A 15,706-nucleotide genomic window follows, 5' to 3' on the forward strand; every position below is an offset into this window, starting at 1 on the left:
TACGCCGCATTAAACCACCAAGAATTCCCGCCAGCATCAGGGAACATCAAAAGGGGAAAGGGCTAGGCACCAGTCTTTACTTTGGGTCGTGTCCAGCTGACACTGGCTTTGAGCCTCTTTTATTTTTGTATTTACGCATGAGGAATAAGGCGAAGATGCAAAATACTCATCACACCGAGAGGATGAATTTGTTTGCGTTGCGTCGCCGTACATCAATCAGGCCGCGACTTAAAACATGGCATGTTGTGGTTCGCATCGTACATCAGTCATTTCCCATCTCCTCTTCTTGATCTCAAAGAAAGAAGCTTGTTGTTCGTGAAATTAATGGAAGGACGTTGCCAAGATCCGTTCGCAATTTTCCTTTTTTTATTTATTTTTCTCCATTGTAAAATCGGAGATTCGTGTATGTATGCGGTATCTTTAAGACACGGAAGAGTGAAGAAGTGAAAGTGAAATTTAGTAGCTGTTTTCCCAAACTTTTGATCCAGTTTAGGCCAGGGAAACCCTCTGTCTTGGGGTTTCATCATTCCTAGTTTCTTCTGTCTTTAAGTTTGGAAATTCTCTCTCTCTCTCTCTCTCTCTCTCTCTCTCTCTCTCTCTCTCTCTCTCTCTCATTCCATTACATATATGTTAGTAGTTACATGCCTTCTTATGCTTAAGTATATGTTTACATTTATTTTTTTATAAAACCCATGCATATATATATATATATATATATATATATATATATATATATATATATATATATATATATATATATAAGTATGCCAATATTTATATGTATTGTACGTGTATTTATATGTATATATATACATATATGGATCTTATGAAGATTATATATATATATATATATATATATATATATATATGTCTTACTTATAACTGTAATCGAACAGTTTAACATGTTTTTTCAAAAAGGCCCATAAAAGAAACACAGGAAATATGAATAAATCACACTATATTTCGGTCAATAAACATCGACCCTCTTCAGGATGTAAAGTAAAAGTGAGGATTACAGTGGAGAGTGACGGTTTATATATGAAAGCAAAAGGGTGTGTTCAATTGTTCTATAGTTGTTATAATTGCTGGAAGGATTAGCCAAATTTAATTACATCCAGGTGCGTGTTCTTATTGTTGAGCCGCTTGGAGGAAGTCTTGACCTCTGATGCATGTCTGGTGGTCGGTCTCCGTGGATTATCTTCTTAATGATAGGGTTGAGAAGAGTATTGTCCACTGTGTCAGCTTTCCATTGGCCCCCAGATAGGTTCATTGTGTTTGATTGATTTATGATGGCTGATTCCAGGATTTTCCTTCAGTACGGACAGGTACTCTTAAAAAGCAAAGATGACTCACTCCAGTTAATTTGGTGCCCTAAATCCCAAAGGTGAATGAAAATCCCCGAGTTTTCATACCCATATCTAACAGATCTTTTGTGTTCGGATAATCTTTGAGATAGCGAACGGCCCGTTTGCCCAACGTACACTTTTTCACAATCCCCACATGGTACTTTGTAAACACCGGATTCTATTTCTCTTTTATTTTGATAAACATTAATAAGGGCGCTTCCTATGGTCTTTGGATATGAAAAAACAAAGGGGTTCTCAGTTTTGATATGATTTGTTATATTTTTAATACCTTCTATATACGGGAGTTTTATCTTATTTTTAAAATCTCTTTGATTAGTAACATCATGATCTTTATAATATATCGTGTTGGCTTTGTTGATGGCCTTTTCTATGACATACGTCGGGTAGAATAGCTGGGCGAGTTGTTTACGGATGATTTCAAATTCTTTATTTAGGTAGGCTGGGGAACCGATTCTCAAACCTCTAAGAAATAGATTGCAAGCTACTCCAATTTTTACAGAAATGTCCAAAAAAGTTAATTTTCCATAAAATTTAAAACTGAATGGGAAAAAGATGGAAAATTAGCTTTTTTGGACATACTAATTATAAGGGAATCGACGGGGTATAATTTCACTGTGTATAGAAAACCAACTTTCTCTATTTCCTACATTCATTTCTTTAGTTATCACGACATTTCTGTAAAAATTGGAGTAGCTTGCAATCTATTTCTTAGAGGTTTGAGAATCTGTTCCCCAGCCTACCTAAATAAAGAATTTGAAATCATCCGTAAACAACTCGCCCAGCTATTCTACCCGACGTATGTCATAGAAAAGGCCATCAACAAAGCCAACACGATATATTATAAAGATCATGATGTTACTAATCAAAGAGATTTTAAAAATAAGATAAAACTCCCGTATATAGAAGGTATTAAGAATATAACAAATCATATCAAAACTGAGAACCCCTTTGTTTTTTCATATCCAAAGACCATAGGAAGCGCCCTTATTAATGTTTATCAAAATAAAAGAGAAATAGAATCCGGTGTTTACAAAGTACCATGTGGGGATTGTGAAAAAGTGTACGTTCGCTATCTCAAAGATTATCCGAACACAAAAGATCTGTTAGATATGGGTATGAAAACTCGGGGATTTTCATTCACCTTAGGGATTTAGGGCACCAGATTAACTGGAGTGAGTCGTCTTTGCTTTTTAAGAGTACCTGTCCGTACTGAAGGAAAATCCTGGAATCAGCCATCATAAATCAATCAAACACAATGAACCTATCTGGGGGCCAATGGAAAGCTGACACAGTGGACAATACTCTTCTCAACCCTATCATTAAGAAGATAATCCACGGAGACCGACCACCAGACATGCATCAGAGGTCAAGACTTCCTCCAAGCGGCTCAACAATAAGAACACGCACCTGGATGTAATTAAATTTGGCTAATCCTTCCAGCAATTATAACAACTATAGAACAATTGAACACACCCTTTTGCTTTCATATATAAATCGTCACTCTCCACTGTAATCCTCACTTTTACTTTACATCCTGAAGAGGGTCGATGTTTATTGACCGAAATATAGTGTGATTTATTCATATTTCCTGTGTTTCTTTTATGGGCCTTTTTGAAAAAAACATATATATATATATATATATATATATATATATATTTATATATATATATGTGTGTGTGTGATTGTATATGTATGTGTGTATGTATGTGTGTGCGCGTGTGTGTAATTTATATATACTGTATTATATATATATATATATATATATATATATATATATATATATGTATGTATGTATGTATGTATGTATATGCGTGTATGTGTGTAAATGTCGGTCGGTGACAAGACTTAAATATTTAGAAAAGAAACCTATGCAACTGGTCACGAGGCTAAGTTTGCCTTTTGCAGACTTAGCAGGTGAATGATAATTATAAGAATTTTTTCTTTGATGTTGTGTTTTTTTATTTAGCTGACCAATAGCATACTGGGATCTGGGGAAATAAAGACAGCCCATATGTTATGAGAGAATAGAGAGAATATTACTTGTATTCTAGTGAATATATTATGATCTGTTTGGAAAGTTACTATACTTTGCCTTATATATATATATATATATATATATATATATATATATATATATATATATATACATATATATATATATATATATATATATATATATATATATGTATGTGTGTATGTATGTTTGTCTGTATGTATGTATGTATGTATGTATGAATATGGCCATATATTCTTCTCTTCGTAAGGATTGGCACTCGTACTCGCACACGGGCATATACAGATGTATAATGTATATAGTGTGTGTATCTATCTTCTTTTGCCTTTCAATTCAACTTTTCCCCTCCATTTTTATTCCTTGAAACTTCTTCCCCAGTTCTCGCCTTATCTATATCCTTCCTCACCACATCCATCCATCTGATCCGCTGACACCACACACTCCTTTTCCCCATCACTGGCATGTTCTTAGCCCTCTTTATTTGGTTCTACTTCCTCTCTTCTTATTACATGGCTATAGCATCTCAGACGGGCTTCCCTGTCCAGGTCCTTCTGTTTTACATTACATATACTATACATTCTTCTTATATCTTGACTCTCCTCCTTTCCAGTAATGATAATCCCTCATTCCTTCTGACCATCCTCATCTCAGTTATTTCCAAGTCCCAATTTCCTGCCCCATATGATTTTGTAATACAGACCTGAAAACTGACTTATAAATCTTGATTTGGAGCCTTGATATAATTTTCTTGTCTAAAACAACTACAGTTACTTCTCTGCATTTTACCATGCGTCTCTCTCTCTCTCTCTCTCTCTCTCTCTCTCTCTCTCTCTCTCTCTCTCTCTCAGTAGGACCAGCTCTGTAGGAGTCAGCTTTAACTTATTGGGTTGCTAAATCTCCATCCCTTTAATAAAAGTACCTCCCTCCTCAGTCATTATTGATCCCAAGTAGTTAACCTCATTGTTCTGCTTTAGCAGTGTACCATCTTCCACTTCAATGTTTACGTCTTCATGCCCTTTTCTACTACTTCAATCCTTTCCTTTCTATTGATCTTTTTCTTGTTAAAAGTCATTCTTGCCGTTCTTCTTTTATGTTTGGTATATTGACTAAATCATCCGCAAACATCAGTTCCCATAATTCTTTGTTTTTTTACTTGAATCTCAGTGTCTATAATGACGAGTAACGAGAATGGTCTCAGAGCTGATCCCTAATATAGGCCAAACTCCACAAGGAAAGCCTCAGTCTTCCCATATTTTGTTAGTAAAGTGGTTCTTACCACCATCGTACATCATCCTCACTAAGCTTACCAACTTCTCCGGTACTCTCTTTCTCAAAAACCAATAGACTAACCTTTTTGGAACCCTGTCATACGCCTTTTCATGATCCACAAAACACTCATAAACTTCTCTCTTTTCTTGTTAATCTCTTGTAGGTATCTTACTATTTGAAAATAGCATCCACTGTGTTTTATTTTCCTTTCATAAACTCAAACTGCTACTCATGTATATATAGTATACTGTATATCAACTTTCTCAACCTTTCTTCTATTTTTTTTAGTATCTTGAATACTGGCGCCAAAAGCTTTATTCTCTTTTAGTTCTATCAGTTTAACACGTCTTTTTTTATTTAATCATCGAACTATCTTCCTAGATCCTTATCATTCCCTCTACATCTCCGATCTTTTACATTAGTGTGCTCACCATCACTTTGCCTAGAATTACTAATGCCTTAATCATTTCTATTGTTACCTCTGAGTTTCCTGTAGCTTTATTTAATTTTCCTCCTTAGAATTCTCGACTTCACTCTCTTTGATGTTTCCTATTGATCCCTCTATTGGAGAAACATTTTCCAGTTCTTCACGCTCATTGTCATTATTTAATACTTGTAAGGAATAGTCTTTACATATTCTTTTGACTTCTTCATCAATTAAGATATTTCCATTTTCATCTTTGATAATTCTTACCTCTCCTACATCCTACCTGTCTTTCCTTCTCGCTTCTGCAGTTCTGTTGATTATCTTTTCTCTCTCCAGTATTCCCATCATCTAATACCACTCTCTCTTGAACCCCCTGGCCCCTTTGCAATCACTATCATTATCTTTTTTTCCTATTTGGCCGTATATATTCCGCTCTTGTCTAGTAGTTGTTATGTTCCTACCTCTTCTGGCTATACTCTGTAGCAGGGTCATAAGGGTCTTAACTGAAAGATGAGCTGGAGATGTCTGGTTTATTCAAGTGACATACGTTTATATACAAACGGTTTACGATAACAGAAAAGCTTAATTGATATGAAACATGCAATGGCAAGCTTAAACAGGTTTTTCTATTATCAGTGAGAGAGAGAGAGAGAGAGAGAGAGAGAGAGAGAGAGCATTACAGTGTATAAGCGTGTATAAAATACACATGCATTACATAGCCCTCTCTAAGACAGACATGCCTGTGAAATAGGGCACCCTGCCCTAGAGAGGGGAAATGTAGGTGGGTCATCTTGCAGGAGATACTCAGGTGTTTTAGGCAATCAATGGAGATACAGTCTTCTTTGCCACTCATGTTAATTAAAAGAGCCTTTGGTTTGTGATGGATAATAAGGAAAGGGTCCATGTAAGAGGGTGTCAGCAGTGGCTTGCAAGTGTCGTTGGACAAAGACGTAGGTTGAGGTGTTCAAATCTTTCATTATGTGTTGCTTCACTGAGGGCTTGTGAGTCTGGCGGCAGGGAGTATATTTCCCCACACTGTAATGTAGGTTCTGGAGATTGTTAGAAGAGATTACAGATGCAAAAGAAATTCAGCAGGGGTGACCTTAGTAATGTTGTGCCAAATGAACTTCATCTTCAGTAGCTATGCAGTAGATCAGGTCGAGGGATGTGAGAGCCATGGATTAAATCAAACACCTGTCAGCGCATGTGAAGAAGTATCCACGATTGTCGCTTACCAGTATTGACATCACAGAGGAGGGTAGAGTTGGAGTCGTTGAGGGCGACGTCTTCCCAACGGAGGAATTCGCTGGATGTCCTCTAGGCTTGGTACTCTGGATCTTTTTAGTGTAATCCAATCCCAGGTGAATGGTGGCCAATGTGTTTCTTGATAGGACATCGGCAATAAGTTCATTTTACATGGGAGGTGTTGAAGGGTGCAGTTTCATTCAACCACAACGTATAGATGTTGGCGTTTACAGGTGGACCAGGCGTTGGACTTTCGAGTGAAGCCATGCACCAGGAGTATTTAGTCCGTGTGAATGACGAAAGGTGTACCCTTTAAGTAGTGGCAAAAGTGACGGACAGCCAAATGCACCACTAGCAATTTCTTGTCAGTGGTAGAGTAGCAGGATTCAGCCTTGGACGGTTTTCTACTGATGAAGGCCAATGGGCAGGGCATGGCGTTGACCACCTGCTCGAGTACTGCACCAATAGCGATGTCACTGGCATCGGTTGAAGAGAAGGATAGGGGCATCTGGCAGAGGAAGAGTGAAATCAGCAGCAGTTGATAGAGCATTCTTTGCATTGCAGAGGGCTTCTTCCTCAAGGGGACCCCACTCCAGGTCTTTTGGCTTGCCTTTGAGGGAGGCATAGAGGACGGCAAGAGTGGCGGCAATGGCTAACTAGAACCGGGGATAAGTTTATTATGCCTAAGAATTCTTGCAGTGCTTTGACGGGCAAGGGCGCGGGGAAGTTCTGGACAGCTGATACCTTCTCATGGAGGAGGTGGATGCCTTCAGGAGGGATGATGTGCCCTAAGAACGTTATTTTGTTGCCGCTAAAGGTACACTTCTCGTACCGGATTACATAGCCGTTCTGGTGCAGGGTCAAGAATGATGCATAGGTGAAAAAGATGTTTCTCTTTGGATGAAGAGAACACAAGTATGTCATCCATAAAACATACGCAGAAGGGAAGGTCCCCTAAGATGCCATCCATGAGGCATTGAAAAGTGGCCCCAGCATTACGAAGGCCAAAACAGGAGTAATTGAATGTGTATATTCCAAAGGGGGTGGTAATAGCGGTCTTGGGAAGTCTTCTAGGTTCATGGGCACCTGAATACATGTATTCCGGGGGTCAAGAGTGGAGAACACCTTCACTTTGTGAAAGTAGGAGGGAATGTCGGTGATGTTAGGGATGTTATAGTGATTTAGTTCTGTCTGCATGTTTAGGCAACTGTAATCCCCACAAGGGTTTTAGGAGCCATCCTTCTTCAGGACGATGTGCAAGGGTGACGACCATGGGGTTGAGGCCTTATGTCAAAACCCCATTTCTTCCATTTTGGCTAACGTTCATTTAGCAGCTGCCAAACGATCCAGGGCCAGACGCCTGAAACTGGCAAACACTGGGTCCCCTGTCATAATAATATGGTGATAAATACCGTGATTAGCGGGTACCATGGACGTTTAGCTATGTTCTGGTCAGAAGACTTCCTAGCACAACGTAAGGAGGTGGGTGTAGTCATTTGTGGGTGCGAGGAAATCTGCAACGATTATTAGCAATGTTATGTCGTTAATGTGAAACTTCCAATGGTATTTGATGCTCCCAAACGATAGTGTGAGTGTCTCGTACCTATGGGTGGAAATTTCACCTTTGTTTGTGGCTACCAGGTGGACGACAGCAGCCTTAGAATGAAGGGAAAGGCAAACACCAGTGTATACCAAAACCTGCACATCAGTACCTGTATCATGTAAAAAGAAAAGATTAGTGACAGGGGAGGCCACCACCACAAGCAATTGCCTATTTACAAGTTTTTTGGCCACTAACAACTGTCTGCTCATTTCTTCGCAGCAGCCCCGAATTTGGAGTGGTAGTAGCCAACTGCGACCAATGTGCATCAGTAAATGGCTTTTATGGTCGTTGGTCGGGGCGTGAGCGAGGGCCGGCACATGTATGTTTGTCGCTGCTCCGGCATGTCGTGGGGCAGGCGTCTGTGTCCTATTGCATTCACGTTAGCTTAGGTCAGTGTTGAATGGTTGTCATCTTCATCAGGAGTGGAGGCATTGATGGAGGTCTTGAAGGTGGTGAAGTGACTGTCCATGAGGGCGTTGACTTTGATCATCAGGTCCTTCATGGGTAAGGATTCGAAATAGAGGATGGAACTGCGTACAGATTTCCATAGGCGTTGTACCCAAAGGGCAAGAAGTAGGTTCACATCATAAGGAGAGCCGTCTGCGGCAGGTTGCAGGCAAGCGATACTGATTATTCCCCTTAGGTTAATCGAAGCCTCTTGGTCCCCAACAGCTGTTGAGAGAGCTGATAAAGCTTGGTTATCTATACAGCTGGTGATGGTGAGTACTGCTCCAGGAGTTGTGTTTTGAAGACTTCATACTCTATTCGGGCTTCCCCTTGCTTGCAAAGCCAATCGGAGATTTCCATAAAGTGTCCTTGTTAATCGCCGTGAGGACATAGTCTGTTTTGGTGCTTGAGTGAGTCACTCCCTTGATGGGAACTGAACTTCGGCAAGTTGAAACAGGCAAAAGCTTTTCTATGGCAAAGGGCAGAAGTTTAATTGGTTTGGCTTGGACAAAAGAGTCAGGTTCGTTGGGTGGTATTGTTAAAGAGTAGGGCACAGTGGTTGGTGAATGGGAAGATGTTTGGCAGCTGATCGCAGTTCCGAGGTCACCGAAGTACCAGGCTGATAAGGATCTTAACAGAAAGACAAGCAGGACATGACTGGTTCATTCAGGTGCCATAACAAGCTTATATACTATCAGTTGAGGACAACAATGACATACAAACTTTAACAATATGAAACATGCAATGGCAAGCTTAAATAGGTTTTTCTATTAATGTGTGTGTGTGTGTGTGAGAGAGAGAGAGAGAGAGAGAGAGAGAGAGAGAGAGAGAGAGAGAGAGAGATGGCATTACAGTGTATGTGTGTATGAAATACATGTGCATCACAACTCTTTTCCTTCACAGCTGTTTGAATCTCTTGATTCCACCACCATATTTCATTTTCCTGTTGCTGCTTGCCACTTGTCCTCTAGCACATGTCTGCTGCTGCTAGTACCATAATCTTTTCCATAACATCCTGCATCTCTTCAGGCGATTCTGATGTTTCATTAACATATCTCTCTTCCCTGGCTCTTTCCACTTCTGAACTCTCGTCTTTTCCTCCTCCAGCTTCCAAGTTTGGATCCGCCTATTCCTGAGCTACAACGGATTCATCTTGAATAGTCTTATGATCCATAAAGATTTTCTTGTCTTCCCTCCTAACCAACACATTCTCAGTTTGTGTCTCATTTTGGCCACTTTAGTATGCTACCTGATGACTTCTCCTTTTCTCAAACTGTGTATCCAGACTACCAGATTCATAGCTCCTGGCAATTTTAAGAATCTTTCAACTTCCTTTTCTCTTCCAAAGCCTTTTCTCCCATGTATTCCTTCAAAGCCATCAAAACTTTCCTACACGTACAGCTAACTTCCTGTAACTTTCTATAATTCTTCTAATTTCGCTCTAATTTCCTCCTTTTCCTCTTCACTATACCCTTGCTGAGGGGCATATGCCAAGATGATACACCATACTCTCTAATCGTTCACCAATTTTAAACCCATGGGCCTTTTACTGATACGCTGGCCCTCTGTGACATCCTCCTGAAAATCTACATGGAGAATAATCTCTATCCAATTTCTCCATGTATCGTCCCCTGTGTAGTAATCTTTATATCCTTTCCAAGCTTTCTTGCACCCCCCCCCCACTTAAATTTTGTCTCTAATATACATATAATGATAATTTTCCTGCTCTGTATGATGTCCACTAACTCTCTTCCCTTTCCTGTGAGGCTACCAAGATTCCAATTTCCAGTTCTTATCTTTCCTTTCTTTTCTTTGGGTGTATATATATATATATATATATATATATATATATATATATATATATATATATACATATGTATATGTATATATATATATATATATAATATATATATAACACACACATATATATATTTATATATATATATATATATGTGTGTGTATATATACACATATATACTGTATATGTATATATACACACACACACATATATATATATATATATATATATATATTTATATTTATATACACATATATACATATATACTGTATATGTATATACACACACACACACACATATATATATATTTATATATATATATATATATATATATATATATATATATATATATATATATATATATGCTACTCACATTTTGATAGGAATCACTTGTTCTGATAGCAGTAAATTAACCGTAAATATTCAAAAGCATAAAATAAGAGTTGAGTTATGAACTAACATAGTTAATGATTCAGAAATTCATTGAAAGTGGAGGTGCTTCTGATAATGATTGTTGACAATTTTACAAGAGAAAATTGCATTTCACCATTAAATAGGTTAACAAAGAAAAACTGTAAACAGGCAGTCGTCTTTCGACTTCTTCAGCACCAAAGTTAGTGTTAATAACGAGTTATCCTTCCCTTGCTTGAATGAAAGTGTGGTAACTTCGGACCATGCTTTTAATGAGAACCCGGATGCTTGCAATGGGAATATTGTTTCATTCTTCCATTAGGGCGTATTCAAGCTCTTCAAGGTTTGTGGGCTGTGCTAAGCGACCGGAAATGGGAATCTGCATCATCTTCCACACATGCTCAATAGGGTTTGTGTTGGCGAAAGCGCAGGCCATTCCATCCGACCAATTGTTCTAGGAAGTGATTCACCACCCTAGCATTTATGGGAATGGGTGTTATCGTCCATCAAAATGAAGTCATGACCAACATCACCAGTTTATAGTCTCACGTACTGTACATACCAAGGATGACATCTGTGTAGCGAACGCCTGTTATGATGCCTTTCCCCATGACATGCAAGTCCGTTTTTCCGCTTCTGTTGATCCCTCCCCAGACTATAATTGATCCTCCCCATAATGGACATGCTCACTGATGTTATCATCATTAAACCATTCATTTTCTCTCCGCCGCAACACCTGTTACCTCCTGTCAGTGAAGTCCAGTCAATATCAGGACTCATCAGTGAACTCTACTCGAGCCTAATCTTTGTGTCCAAGTGAGATGATCATGTGCCCAGTTCAAACATTCCTGCCTGTGATGTCGGCGTAAATGACTATTAGATGCCAAGATGCCAGAAAACCTCAAATCAATCAATCAATCAACAGCCTGTGATGTACAGTCAGCAGGATCCTACCTCATGCCCTCCTGGAATAGAGGTCGACAGTATGGAGACTATTCCGTATCGTCGGGGTGGACACATTCACATACGAGGTGTTCAGATTATTTCCCACGAGGTAGCTGTCCAAAAAGGATGGCGCCAAATCTGAACAATTTCTAAGGGATCTTGTTGTGTAGGCGACCTCTGACGGTGTCAAACGATGTCTTAAGTGTAGTGGATGCATTGATAGTGCCAAATGTATTACCAATGGTAATCAAAACTCTAATCCTTCAGCAATAATTAATGTTAGCTTGTCTGAACTGAAAAAATTATGTTTACATCAAAGTAAAAAAAGTGAGGTTGCACGCTCATCTAATGATAGGAAATGCACGTAGAAATGGGGTTTTGTGTAATTACGTATGCATGCATGAAAGGAATGGCCCATATTCCATTAGAACCGAAAGTCTGTTCATATAATTTTTTTTTTCCCAGAAATGAATGCATCAAGTTTATATGTTCTTACTAAAGCTTTCGTCTATGGATTTTAATTTAATGGCATTGCTACCCAGTGCAATTCTTCCATATTTTTTATGTGAGTCTATATCTTTTCTAGTAATATTCCAGTACTACCAATATGAAAATTCTTACAAGAGTGTGAGGATTGGTCAAACTGGAAAATTATCATAATAATAATGATAATAATAATAATAATAATAATTATTATTATTATCATTATTATTATTATTATTATCATCATTATTATAAGAAACAATAATACTAATGGTAATAGTATTAATAACAAGAAGAATAACAGGAAAATTAGTTTTTTTTTTGTCAATAGTAGCACTGGTAATGGTACTAACAAATATTATTTTTTGTGGTTGCAGACTTATGTTGGCACAGGCCTTGTATCAGTTAACCCGTACCGGCGGCTGGCTCTTTACACGGCCGAGGTGATACACGCCTATCGATCTGCATGCGTCTTCCAACTACCACCTCATATGTGAGTATTCCAGAGATTCAATCAGTTATTATAAGTGGTTGTGTGTAATTATGGTAATATTTAGCCTAGAGTAGATGTATTTTTATGTGTAATTAAAGATTATTGAATTGTCAAGTAATAGATGGCAAAGAGTTGTTGTTGATGAGGACCATAGTGAGTATAGGAATGTGATATCTGGTGTTCCTCAGGGTAGTGTTCTTGGCCCATTACTTTCCATACTATATACACATGACATGTGGTTTGTCCTACAAAATTAGTTTGTTGCATATGCAGATGATGCTACGCTCTATGCATCAGTTCCATCTCCTGAATGTAGATCTGGGGTTTCTGAATCCCTTAATAGAGAGCTAGCTAAAATTAGTGAATGGTGCAAATTATGGGGGATAAAGTTGAATCCTAACAAAAGTAGGTCAAGGACAGTGGCTCCTCAACAGCCGGATCTCAGCATTGGTAATGTTTCTTCAACTCCGTATGACACTTTTAAAGTTTTAAGTGTGATTTTCGACAGCAAATTTACTTTTGAGAATCACGTTAGTTATGTGTCTTCTTCAATTGCACAAAAATTGGCTTATTAAGAAATTCTTTTAAGATTTTCGGTGATCAATCTATTCTGAAGTGTTTTATTTTTTCATTCCACCTTGTTTCGAGTATTGTTCTCCAGGGATCTTCAGCCGCTGATGCTCATCTTAATTTCTAGGACAGGAACTTAAGGTCTATTTAATTTCTTATTCCTGATCTAGATAATCTCTGGCACCTTCGTTCAATCAGTTCGTTATGCATGTTACATTAGATTTTTCAAAATTCTGATCATTCTTTACAGTTAGATCTTCCCAGACAACTCCATCCTGTTCGTAATACTAAGTATGCAGTTAATTCTGATAGTCTGGCCTTCTTCATCATGAAGCTCAATACTACACAGTATTATAGAAGTTTTATTCCAGCTGTGCCCAAGTTGTGGAATGATCTTCCTAATCGGGTAATTGAATAGGTAGAACTTTGAAAGTTCAAGCTTGCAGCAAATGTTTTTTATGTTGAACAGACTGACATACGTATTTTTATATTTTATATATGAAATATCTGTTTTGATGATGTTACTGCTTTTACGATATGCTATTTTGATTGTTCATTACTTCTCATATCGTTTATTTATTTCCTTATTTCCTTTCCTCACTGGGCTATTTTTTCCTGTTGGAGCCCTTGGGCTTATAGCATCTTGCTTTTCCAACCAGGGTTGTAGGTTAGCTAATAATAATAATAATAATAATAATATATGTGTTATATCTGTGCATAAAAAATCTAGTACAGTGGTAACGTGTTCACCTTGCATTCGCATGACGGCAGATCGATCCCCGCCTCGGACCATGAGCTTAATGTGTTTACTGGTGAGGTTACTGCTGTGGTTGGCAACCACAGCGGGGGGTTTCCTTTAATCTTAATGAAAATTCTTTATCTGTAATATTTATTTAGTTTTTTATTGTTATTTTAGTTTTCTTGTAAGCCAGAAGCTTATTTTTAATTTTTTTCCCTTCAAGTAAGTCAATGGGTAATTTATTCATTTATGCTGTATTAACTATTATCTTATAGCTTTATTCCATTTCGAATATGTATTAGAATCTTCTAATGATACTCATTTGATGGTAAAATTCACTAATGGTTATTTGTAATGTAATTTTATAATTGATAAGGTAATATATTAATATTTGGATTTACAGTTTTCTAAAACTTAGTTACCTTTAATATTACTTTGTATCGAGATCCTATAATTGATGTAACAAAAATATTGTTCTTATTAGCCATAATTTTGTTATTGATATTGAATAATGATTATAAACAATTATTTTTTTTTTTTCGTAATTACTGATATCTGCCATTATTCTTTCATTATTCAAAATTTATGTTTATTTACTAAAGAATTTGATTTATCATCAACATTTAGGGGTTGATTAGTATGTTGTACCTCAATCTTTTTTATCAATCTCTTTTCTATATTTACGATTATTGAAATATAATTGATAATTTGATTGGGAGTTATAATTGATAATTTGATAATTATTTTTCCCTTTGATAATTATAATCGATAATTCAATGGCCATTATTATAAACAATATTATAATGATTTAATGGGAATCATAAATAAACATTTTGAAACGAGAAACTGTAACTAAGGATAAGAAAAAGCTATTTGAACTGTAGCGAGTAATAAATGAAAGCGTCCCATAAACTTAAAAAAATACATCTTCTCTTAAACAATTTGTGTAAACCTTTAAAAAACATTCCATTCAGGAACCGTAACTAACAACATTTAAAAACATTCAATAAATACCTTGAAGAAACATCTTGGCCCTCCGAAAATTTTCTCTGATCCCCCTCTTATGGAGAAGCGTCCCATAACTAGTGGTCGGTGTCTCCTCTAGAATTTCCTGCACAGATTTAATCTCTACCTCCATTCTGCCAGTAATGAAAATGGCCATAGTTTGTTCCCGGACCAAATATACACTGCGCTGTCTTTGCTCGCTTCGGCAATGGGGAATTTCCTCCTTGGGCTTCTTGTAAAAGTTGCCTTGCTTCTTTATTTTGTGTGGAATTTGTTCTATATATATGCTATATATATATCTATATGTATCCAGTATATATACAGTATATATATATATATATATATATATATATATATATATATATATATATATACTGTATATATATACATATATATATATATATATATATATATATATATATATATATATATATTTTATACTTATAAATATGTGAGTGTGTGTACGTTTATGGATATATAATTACGTATGCACATACTGTATATATATATATATATATATATATATGCGTGTGTGTGTGTGTGTGTGTGTATGTGTGTGTGTATATATGTAAGCGGAGGAGCAACTTGGTGGAGTGACGAGAACTTAGTGTGTGGTGGAAATGCCCCCCAAAATCTCGATGAAGTCACTGGCAGCAGGGTGACGGATTGGGTTTGAAGTGATAGACAAAATGTCTTTTCGGCTTTTACTCCTGATGCCTGGCGGATGATCTTACTGGAATTAATATAGACCGGTAAGAGTCACGTGACTTATATAGGCACTGCTCATCACAAGGAACTGGCTATCCTTTGATGAATTTAGCCATTGTCAGTCTGTAGAAAGCGAAAATGACAGAATGGTCCCCCAGTCGCAGGCTTAGCGGAGTACTAAG

At 37.3% G+C, this 15,706-nt stretch overlaps 1 protein-coding gene across 1 annotated transcript in view; it reads left to right on the top strand.

Moving 5' to 3' along the window:
* The window catches only part of LOC137617170 (unconventional myosin-Ia-like), a 265,917-nt gene that overhangs the window by 91,227 nt on the left and 158,984 nt on the right, over positions 1-15,706 (top strand). Inside the window, exon 3 of the mRNA XM_068347029.1 lies at positions 12,387-12,502. Within this exon, the coding sequence (XP_068203130.1) occupies positions 12,387-12,502 (116 nt within the window). The remainder of the gene's footprint in view (positions 1-12,386; positions 12,503-15,706) is intronic.

Source organism: Palaemon carinicauda, chromosome 23 (genome assembly GCF_036898095.1).
Source record: "Palaemon carinicauda isolate YSFRI2023 chromosome 23, ASM3689809v2, whole genome shotgun sequence".
NCBI lineage: Eukaryota > Metazoa > Arthropoda > Malacostraca > Decapoda > Palaemonidae > Palaemon > Palaemon carinicauda.